The sequence below is a fragment of the Melospiza georgiana genome, chromosome 31, assembly GCF_028018845.1.
Source record: "Melospiza georgiana isolate bMelGeo1 chromosome 31, bMelGeo1.pri, whole genome shotgun sequence".
In the NCBI taxonomy this organism is placed as follows: domain Eukaryota; kingdom Metazoa; phylum Chordata; class Aves; order Passeriformes; family Passerellidae; genus Melospiza; species Melospiza georgiana.
In genome coordinates this window covers 1,799,629-1,810,468 of record NC_080460.1, presented here as the reverse complement: position 1 = coordinate 1,810,468, position 10,840 = coordinate 1,799,629, and the positions used below count along the sequence as shown (strand labels likewise).

The 10,840-nt window shown below is 47.4% G+C and overlaps 1 protein-coding gene across 1 annotated transcript in view; it reads right to left on the bottom strand.

Moving 5' to 3' along the window:
- Positions 1-3,114: 3,114 nt before the first annotated feature.
- The window catches only part of UNC5D (unc-5 netrin receptor D), a 340,661-nt gene continuing 332,935 nt past the window's right edge, over positions 3,115-10,840 (bottom strand). The window contains exon 17 of the mRNA XM_058042310.1: positions 3,115-9,472. Coding sequence (XP_057898293.1) covers positions 9,271-9,472 — 202 coding nt within the window. The 3' untranslated portion in view covers positions 3,115-9,270. The remainder of the gene's footprint in view (positions 9,473-10,840) is intronic.

Here is a 10,840-nt window from a genome sequence, read left to right as displayed (position 1 = left end):
ACAAACACCAGAGGTTTATGTCCAAAAAGGAGACAGAGGAGTCCTTTGACTTTATTCAAATCAAGGCAGAGACCATGGGGCATCCCCTGGGGTCTCTCCAATTTTTGTAGGACACAGCCTCCCTTTTATCCCAATTTCCAGCCACATTTCCCTTCTCTCTTTCCCCATTTCTGAGGTACTTGAGAGGTTCAGAGTTCCCAAAACACCTGAGGCCAAAGATTCCCCTCTAATGTATAATGCTCCCTTTTAATTTTAATTCTTACAGAATTTAGGGGTTTTTCCCCATTGGCTGAGGTACTTGGAGGTTCAGACTCCCTGGAACACCTGATCCCAAAGATTCCTCTCTAATGTATAATCCTCCCTTTTAATTTTTAATTCTTATGGAATTTAGGGGGTTTTCCTCATTTTCACGGTGCTTGAGAGGTTCAGACTTCCCAGAACACCTGATTTCAGAGATTTCCCTCTAATGTATAACTCTTCCTTTTCATTTTTAATTCTTATGGAATTTAGGAGGTTTCCCCCATTGTTTCTTTCATCTTTCAATGTCTAATTTCATTTATTAGCAAAACTAAAGTTGATTTGTAAAAGGAAATATATTTTCCCATTCATCAATCAGTGGAATCCTTCCCATTGTTTCTTTTCTCTCCCAGTGCTGGTTTTATCTCCCAGCTTGTTTGGAAAGACAAACCCTCCATTTCTCTCCCTGTGAAGCCAAACGGTGAAGTTTTCTCCCCAGGAACGTGAAGTGCAGAGGTTTCAGCGCTGTCACAGCCCCTTAAATGGGTCTGATGGTGACAAATCCTTTCAGGAACGCTTGTCACTCCTCGCCGAGTTTGTAAATCAAGTCGGAGCTTAAGGTACTATTTCTCGCCTTGCATTTTAATGTTGTTGGTGTTTCCACCAGCCCGGATCTCTGCTCCTCGCTTCCTGCTCAGTCCCAGTTCCCTGGAGCTGACAGGAGCCCGTGATAATGAGCAGTAAATAATTGCTAGCCGTGGGCAAGATTCTGAGCAGGAACAAGAACATTCCAGGTAATGAGGGGGAGAATTTATCTGCACATCCACCAAGTGGGGCTGGGGAGATGCAGGGTCCTGCTCTGCCAGGTTTGTCACCCACAAGCGGGCTGGCATTTCTCAGAAGAGCTCAGCTGCTAATTAGCACCTTTAAAAATCTGATTTTTTTAGCCCAAGACGTCCCAGCAGCTCTCAGGAGTGCCAGCAGTGCTTTGGGTGTTTCTCAGCGCTGGGTCTAGGGGGGAATTCTTGGATTTGGGATTTGGGAAGGGCTTTGAGGTCAGGTTGTGTTCCAGGCGAGGCTTCAGCACCTGCCCAGAGCTTGAGAGATCAAACAAAGGGGAACTGTGGCTGCTCCGAGGAGAAAACGCTTGGGTGACTCAGACATCTTTTATGGAAAGTCCTTTCCTTAGGGTTTTTCCTCTTGGGAAGCTGAGAGGCCTCAGGAACAAAATGTAAACATTGATTATCTGCTGCTGTGGAATGCAACAGGTGCATTTATATATATATATATATATATAATATATATTTTATATATTATATAAAATATATATATCTATATCTACATATCTATATCTATATATCTATATCTAATAATCTTCTGCCCCCACTCCAGAGCATGGTCCTGGAGCTGAACTCAGCTCGGTGAGCAGAACAGAAGAATTCTTTTTGCTGTGGGAATTTTGCCCCGGCCCTGCCGCTCTCCCCACGTTCCTGGAAAGCCTTGAATAATCAAATGGGTCATTTCTGCTCAGCTGCTGTGATTTATCGTCCCACGGAACCCAGATCTTCTGAATGCTAATGAAAAAAACCCCCATCAGCCGGGCTGATGCCATTCTGCTTTATGACCTTATTAAATCTTACACTTTCCTATCATGTGGTGACAATTACTGGAGGACAGGCCAGGGCTCCTGCCACCACCACTCAGCGCTGTCAGCGCCGGGCCCGGGAGATTTACACCCCTGAGCAGTCCTGAGAGACATTTTTACACTGCTGACAGGATTATATAACAAGAGAAAAGGCCATTAACAAATACAAAGGAACGGGCGGCGGCGAGAGGGCAGGTGGGGAATGGGGCAGTAAATCCCGGCTCTGGCAGCCGGCAATAAAATCACCTTGCGGGGAGATTTAATGAGCTGAGAGGGGGCAGAGCTGGCACTAGGCACAGCCCGGGGCTCGGGGAGGGCACAGGGCACAGCCTGGCCTTGGATGGGCAGGTCTGTGCCAAGGAATATCCCTGGGATGTCCTGGAATGTCCTGGGATGTCCCCAAGTGTGGGCACAGCCAGCCTTCGCTGGGGATGTCTGTGCTAAGGAATATCCTGGAATATCCCGGGATTTCCCTGAGTGTGGGCACAGCCTGGCCCTGGCTGGGCAAGTCTATGCCAAGGAATGTCCCTGGGATGTCCTGGGATGTCCTGGAATATCCTGAGATGTTCCTGGAATATCCTGGGATATCCTGGGATGTCCCCAAGTGTGGGCACAGCCAGCCCTGGCTGGGGATGTCTGTGCCCCTGGAATATCCTGGAATGTCCTTGGAATGTCCCAGAATGTCCCTGGGATGTCCTGGCATATCCTGGGATGTCCCCAAGTGTGGGCACAGCCAGCCCTGGAATATCCTGGGATGTCCTGGGATGACCCCGAGTGTGGGCACAGCCTGGGTCTGGCTGGGGATGTCTGTGCCCCTGGGATGTCCTTAGAATGTCCTAGAATGTCCCTGGGATGTCCCTGGGATGTCCTGGAATGTCCCAGAATGTCCCTGGGATGTCCTGGAATATCCTGGGATGTCCTGGAACATTCCTGGGATATGGGCACAGCCAGTCCTGGCTAGGGATATCTGTGCCAAGGAGTGTCTTTGGATGTCGCTGGAATATCCTGGGATGTTCCCAAGCCAGGGCACAGCCCTGAGTGTGCCAAGGAATGATCAAGTGAATGAATTAATTCCATTCAAATAATTAATTATCCAAATAATTAATGGAATTATTAAAACCAAAAAGCCACGCCCAGAGCTCCCTGTGAGCCCACCCTCCCCAGTGCCTGGCCTGGTTTGACCCCAGCAGTGAAAGGACAGCAGGGTCAGGCGTCAGTAAAAGACTCTTTATTCATAAATAGCTGATATCCATCATTCCCATCTGTACACCTCTCTCCGAAGGCCGGAGCCACACAGCTCTGAAACTCTACAGAAAACACCCAAAGTGTCCACTTTGACTTCTCCAGGACAATAGAACACAGCTGGTTGGCATTACCAAATATATATATATATGTATATATATTTATATATGTACATGTGCTGAAAAAAGAAGCCAGTGCAGCCTTTTCCAAGGAGTCTCTCTCAATATTTTCACTGTACAACATTCAGAATTTACATTGATAGAACAAGGCACAGAAAGTGTGGTATGAAGCCAAGGCCATGCTTTTGATTCCACGTTCTGTCTCCCTTCCCCTTCTCCTTCAGCTTCATCCTAGGAAGGGCTCAGGGCTCTGCCCTCCTTCACCCCAAACACGCCGGGGCAGGGAGGGATGCTCAGGCAGAGCAGCCAAGAACCTTTTCACAACCTCTTCACTGCAAAAATAAAGGAGCAGAAGAGAAAACAAGTCTCTCTAGAGGAATACTTTTGGGTTATTTTTTTTTTCTCTTTTTAGGAATTATTTATATTTTGTGTCAGGCTGGGTCGAAGTTCCTCCTCCCCTTTTCACCTAAGAGCTGGCTTAAAGTTGAGGATGCAAGTTGGGAATTTTGTTATCTCTTGTCTGACACTGCCCAGAGTCTCACCAGACTGACCAGCACCACGTTTTATCTTATCCAAACCAACAACAGGAGCACATTTAACATTTTTTAGGCATTTATCAGCTGGGCATTTTGTTGGGGCAAAATGCCCAGCTAATAAACAGCTGCAAAAATGTTACATGTGCTCCTTCTGTTTTTTGGTTTTTTCTCTTTTTAGGAATTCTTTATATTTTGTGTCGGGCTGGGTTGAAGTTCCTCCCCCCGTTTTCACCTAAGAGCTGGCTTAAAGTTCTGGAAGTTGAGGATGCAATGGGAATTTTGTTATCTCTTGTGTGACACTGCCCAGAGCCTCTGCAGACTGACCAGCACCACGTTTTATCTTATCCAAACCAACACAAGGAGCACATTTAACATTTTTGTAGCCGTTTATCAGCTGGGATATCGGGGTCACAGCGGGATGGGGGAGTGCCAGGTGAGGGGATGGAGTTTGTGTTCCCAAAGCTGTGGTTGTGAGCCCAGGGTTTGTGTGTGCCCTGCCCAGCTGGGAGAGGCACTCAGGAGCCCTGGGGCTCAGCACAGGGGCTGGGGTGGAGGATGAGGGGGGAAAGGATGGGAAAATCGACAGCTTCACCTAAAAATCTGGGGCTGGGGTTTGGAGTTTCCTTCCTCCCCCTCCAGTGCCTGAACAAGGGACACCTGAAGGGATTCCTTGAGGAGATATCCCAACCAGAGACATCTGAAGGGATTCCTTGAGGAGATATCCCAACCATGGGTCAATATTCCCAATTCCATGGGTCAATATTCCCAATTCCAGCGTGGGCATGGCAGGGGCTGGATGTTCCACTCTGCCAGAGCCAGGGGCTAGTCAGTGCTGGGAGGGTTTGGGAGGAAACCCCAAACTTTCCCCTCCTGCTGTGCCCAGGCTGGGTGCAGGGCACCCCAAACTTCACCAATTCCACCCCAAAACCTTGGTGCTGGGCAGGGAGGGCTGTGCACACCCCAGCCCCTGCAGGATCAGGAGCAGTGTCAAGGGAGGAATTTCAGCAGAGCTCATCCCAGGAATGAGCAGCCCCTGGGAAACCACGGGCAGGCCCTGGGTGAGGGATGTTCCCCTTTCCTGCTGTGCTCCAGGTGAGACAGAACTCCCTGGGGGCGTCAGCCAAGGAAAGGCCAGAGGCAACCCTGGAGATCGTCCTTGGTTGTCAAGGACTTCAAATCTCATTTCCTGTTTTCCACTCAGTTAATTACCAGCCAAGAGCAGCTCTTTGCTGCAATCTGTGTTTTACAGGCAGAAACAGCCTGAAAAAAGAAGATTCAGTTGGTGACCAGAAGCCCAGCCCGGTCCCTCCCTTGTTTAACTCACCGTGGACCTGGGCTGTGTCTCCCTTTAGTGGAAAATTGGAATTGATCAGTTATTGAATGCTTTAAAACTCTCACAGCACTGCCTTGCAGGTGGAAAAGAATGAATTTGCAGTGTGATGTGAATATCCCAGACCCTGCAAAGTGATTTATGCTGAATAAGATTCTCTGAAAGGCAGCAGTGCCCAGGCCAGACAGGGGGAGAGCAGCTGTGGCCAGAGATAAAAACAAGGACAAAAGCAGTTTGCTGGATTTTAAAGAGAATTGTTTGATATCTCTTCATCTATTACAAAAATCCCAATAAAACTTCTGTGGGAGTGCAGGGCGGTACGAGATGGAAATGAGCTTTATGGTGCTGGCGGAGCTGGGAGTCATTTTTAAAATGCAGCCATTAGTCTGCAATGAGTCATGGCACAGAAATACCTGGGCAAAGTGCTCAGGAAAATGAAAATCTATTAAAGCAGATTCTTTGGTGATGTAAAATCAGAATGGCTCTTTCCCCTGAATAGAGCTAGGGCAGCCACGTGGAATCTACAGGGGGGGAAATGCACATTTCTCCTTCTTTTACTTTCTAGTTCAGGGAAAATTGTTTTTCAATTATCATAATTTATACAACAGAAGAAAGGAATGAATTTTTAATTCCTGGCCTCTAATCCTTTTCCAGGTGCTCCTCCACATCTGTGTTTTGGGTCAAATCATATGAATACGTGCACGGATTTCCAAAAGGTCTTTTAAAGAGAAAGAGAGAAAGGAAATAAATATTTGGGGCATTTCTGGTTCATTTGAAGAACACAAGAGCATCAAAGCAGTCAGGAATAGGAAGGAAAGCTGGAGAGTTGTTGATTCAGGTTCTCAAAGAGTGAGATCAGCAACAAAGAGTTGCTTTAATCAAAGGGAAGAAGAAAAACCAGGGAACAAAACCTAAAGGGCAAATCCAACTGAGCCCTTCATGGGGGAACAGCTTCCCTATAGAATTGTCCAGCTTGGACATTGATTTCCTTTCAGGACATGGGATTGTGGGTGGGCTGGGATTCTGGGGCAGGGCAGGGTCCTTCTGAGAGGGGGGTCCTGCACTGGGAGGGTCTGCAGAGCTCCAGGGTGGACAGAACCCCGAGAAAAGGCAGCAGAGGCTGAGCCCACACAGATCCTGGGGCTCCCCTGGGCTGTCAGGAGGATGGAGCAGAGCAGGAGGATGCAGCTCCTTTTCATCCCGATTTCCCAAACCCTCCCTTTTAATCCCAATTTCCCTTCTCTCTTTCCTGTTGGGAAGGATGAGAGTTTGACTAGAAAGTCTCAGAGATATGTGTTCTTGGCAGAAGGATTTTTAAATGTAGAGTCTGATGAAGGAATAGAGATGGAAGCAAGTTTTGGTATAGAAGAAAAGAATTGCTGAGCCAGTCTCACTGGATAACCAGGGAGGCAAAGGGTATGTTAGTTAGAAGGGGTTTAATGGCTTAGAGCAAAGGATAAACCCACACCAAACAAGAAGATGCTTTTACGAAGCAGAAAGATAGCACAGGCAAACAAGGCAGCAAATGTTGCAAGTAGAAAATGATCTCAGAATTTTCCACTGCAAGAAAACTGAAAAAAAACTTCTAGCTTAAATTGTAATGTACTGACTTTTAGTGATTGGAGAACAGCAACATGAATATGGTAATTACAGTAGTTATGATAGGCTGTAGATAATAGTTAAGGTATAGATTAGTTCTACTATAGATTGGTATTAGGATGCTCAGGAAAGAAAAGTATATAATGCATTTGTAGCCAAAATTAAAGGGTCTTCAGCCTCGTGTGCAGCTAGAGCTGACAGCTGTGGGCACAACTCTGTCACCCACGACCCTGGACTGCTGTAGCATCTTGGATAGAATAAACTGCATTCTGTATACAATAAACTGCATTTTGGATACAATAAACTGCATTTTGAAGAGCCCCTGGAGTCCCACATCTCTCATTTTGGCTCTCACAGTGGCGCCCAACGTGGGGCGCCATTAGTAAGAGCCTGAATGAGGGATGTGGGTGTCCAGGCCTGCCTGCAGCTGGAGCTGACAGCTGGAGGCACAGCTCTGTCATCCATGACCCTGGACTACTGTAGCATCTTGGATAGAATAAACTGCATCTTGGATAGAATAAACTGCATTTTGGATACAATAATCTGCATTTTGGAGAGGTGCCTGGAATCCCACATCCCTCATTCAGGCTCCTACACTTTCCCCATTTCTGAGGTACTTGAGAGGTTCAGACTTCCCAGAACACCTGATCCCAAAGATCCCCCTCCAATGTCTAACCCAGGAATCCCCTGCAGCACCTGGGGCACACAAACCCAGCCTGCTCAGGAGCAGAGCAGCTCTGGGGCGCTGAGAACAAATCCCTGCTGCAGGCAGAGCCGGGTTGGTTTCCCCGACAACGGCAGCTCGCAGACTCTGCTTGTTCCCCCGGTGCCATCATCCCTTGTTTTGTTTTTTTTTTCTAATGCCTGACATTTTGTCCAACCAAGAACAGGTTTGTGGAGGAGGACTGGCAGTCAGTGAGGATGGAACTGGAGGAGCATGTGCTGCTGAAAGCAGTGACAGCTTGCAGCCGGTATTTCTGTCTGCCCCGAAACCTGTGCCAGGAGCCTCCTGCCAGGCTTGCAGGAGATGCTGAGCTGCAGGAAAGCTTTGCACTGGTCTCAGGATTTCCAAGTTTCAGGATTTCCATGTCTCAGCCTATTCCTGAGCTGGGCAGGCAGTGACATTTGTGATTTCAGGGCAGCACAAGCAAGGACAGAGCTGATGTTGCTGATCTCGTTGTTGTTGTTCAGATTTTCACCCTGCAGTCCTGGGTGAAGGAACTGCCCTGCTCTCAGCCAAACACAAGGCTAAAACAGCCTCCAAACCCTTGGTTTGGGTTTCCTGCATTTCCACAAAGCTCCCAAAGCCTCATTTCTGTTCCTTTTTCTCCTGCCTGTGCCCTGGCAGCCCCATGGGCTCCAGCACCTCGGCTATGGTGAAGGATGGGAGTGAAAAGAATGGCCAAAAATAATGGTGACATTTGGCTCAGTACCAGCTCCACCAGGCCCTCGCTCACAGTGACAGCTCTTTTTGGTTTGATTGAAGCCATAAATAATTTCTGCATGGCATGGGTAAAAAAATGACGTGAATTCTCTGCTTAGATCCTGATTTTTGGGGAAAATGCAATTTGTAATTAAACCAAGGTAACACAGCCAGCTCTGGACCCCGCAAAATTCCCAAATTGTGCAACAAAATCCAGGCCAGTGTTGGCAGTGCTGTGTGGGGTTTGTGGTTTCAATCTGAAACCAAACCAAAATGAAGCTGTGCTGACTGCCTTCACCTTCAGCTCAGCCACAGAGAATGAAGTAACAAAAATAAATGTCTCAACTTGCTAAAATAGGGCTGGAAATTTTCCCGTGTGTTATTTGGTTATTTAAATCCACCCCCAAAGACAGTTTTTTGACTAAGAAAGTTTGCAGACGTAGAAAATTAGAAAATTCCTCTGGCGTGTGCACACACCCCCCAGTCTCAGAGAGAAGGGGTTTGTTCTGGAATTTTGGTAACAGAGCAGGCAGCAAAGCTCTGCAGCAAATGTACATTCATTAAGGGGCTGAATTTTTAAAACAAATTATTTGGAATACACACGATGTGAAATAATTATGAGATCTTCTAATTCCTCAAACATCTGAACAGGATAAGGCCAAATTTTCAGTTTTCCTGTAGCAGACATAAAGTGACAACGTGATGGGATTTTTAAACCACCCTTGAAGCGAGAAACCTTTTAACCAGGACCAACCTCCAGTGGCTCGAAATATCCAGTGTTATTTGTTGATTTTCACTAGAGAAACCTTTTAACCAGGACCAACCTCCAGTGGCTCGAAATATCCAATGCTATTTGTTGATTTTTCACTAGGCAGTACACGAACATGACTGTTCCTAAATACAGAATAACATTTCCCTCTTATGGCTCTGTGTCTCTCTCCCTCCTGCCCCAGCGCTGACACAAGTGCAGGCTCGTTTGGGGCACCAAAATGTGGGTTTTAAGTGGAGGAGGACAGGGAGGAGCTGGTTTTCCTCATCACCAGAGGGTTTTTAGCTTCTGCTCCTCCCGTTGCCACTGATGGGGGCGAGTTCCATCCCCACAACCCCTGCTGGCCGTGTGTCCTGGCAGGACAGAGGGACTAAAGCCCCTTCCTGGTGCAGGGGAACTCGGGCTCGTCCAGCTCGGGCTCTGGCACGTCGGGGGGCTTGGAGTGTGTCCTGCCAATCTCCTCCAGGGCACAGGCCAGCGAGTCCAGGTCCCCGTCGTGCTGGTGCCGAGCCTCCCACAGGTCCAGGATGACGGCAGAGGGGCTGCTCTGGGTGGCAAAGAAGGAGAGGTTCCTGCAGGGAAAAGAGAGAAAATGGGTGAGGAAGGAGGAGAGATTCCTGCAGGGAAAAATGGTGAGGAAGGAGGAGAGATTCCTGTAGGGAAAGGAGAGAAAAAAAGGAAAGATTCCTGCAGGGAAAGGAGAGATTCCTGCAGGGAAAGGAGAGAAAATGGGTAAGGAAGGAGAGACTACTGCAGAGAAGGGAGGGAAAAAGGGATGAGGAATAAGGAGATATTCCTGCAGGGAAAAAAAGAGATTCCTGCAGGGAAAAAAAGAGATTCCTGCAGGGAAAGGAGGGAAAAAGAGATGAAGAAGAAGGAGAGATTCCTACAGGGAAAAAGGGTTGAGGAAGAAGGAGAGATTCCTGCAGGGAAAAAGGGAAAATGGGGTGACAAAGAAGGAGAGATTCCTGCAGGGAAAGGAGAGAAAAAGGGTTGAGGAAGAAGGAGAGATTGCTGCAGGGAAAGGAGGGAGAAAGGAATGGGGAAGGAGGAGAGATTCCTGCAGGGAAAAAGTGGTGAAGATGGAAGAGAGATTCCTGCAGGAAAAAAGGGAGATGATAGAGGAGAGATTCCTGCAGGGAAAGGAGAGATTCCTGCAGGAAGAAAAGGGAAAAAGGGGTGAGGAAGAAGGAGAGATACCGGCAGGGAAAGGAGATAAAAAAGGGCGAGGAAAAAGGAGAGATTCCTGCAGCGAATGGAGGGAGAAGGAGATGAGGAAGAAGGAGAGGTTCCTGCAGGGGAAGGAGAGAAAATGGGTGAGGAAGAAAGAGAGATTCCTGCAGGGAAAGGAGAGAAAAAAGGAGAAATTCCTGCAGGAAAAAAGGGATGAGGAATAAGGAGAGATTCCTGCAGGGAAAGGAGAGAAAAAAGGAGAGATTCCTGCAGGGAAAGAAGGGAAAAGGGATGAGGAGCAGCCCGGGCTGCAGCTGTGCCCTATGCCCAGCACGATCCACGTGTTTGGAAAATAAAACCCCTCAGCAGCTGGTGCTTGGGTTGTGCAAAGACACAACCCCTTTGATCCGGGATTTTCTATTTTGGTAATGTGCTGTTTTTAGGACCACACAGGGGTAATTTGCACAGAATTTGGTAAAATAAAGTGTTTATCCAAAACTCTTTTTCCTTTGGCTCAGATGTGGTTTATTGAGGCTCCCACACAAAGCAGGAAGCCAATGGAAAGTTACTTTGCCTGATTTAAGTATTCCTCTGCTCTCCTGGGAACGCATTTATAGAGTTTGTGACAATCAGAAAATATTTTTGTGAGGAAGCTGCCTCCGCCAATTTAATTTAGCCAAGCAGAAAAAGCAAAGTAAGAAGTAAATTGGTTTTTACAGCATCTTTCAGTTTTAATAATCATAATATTATTACTCCTAACAGTAGAG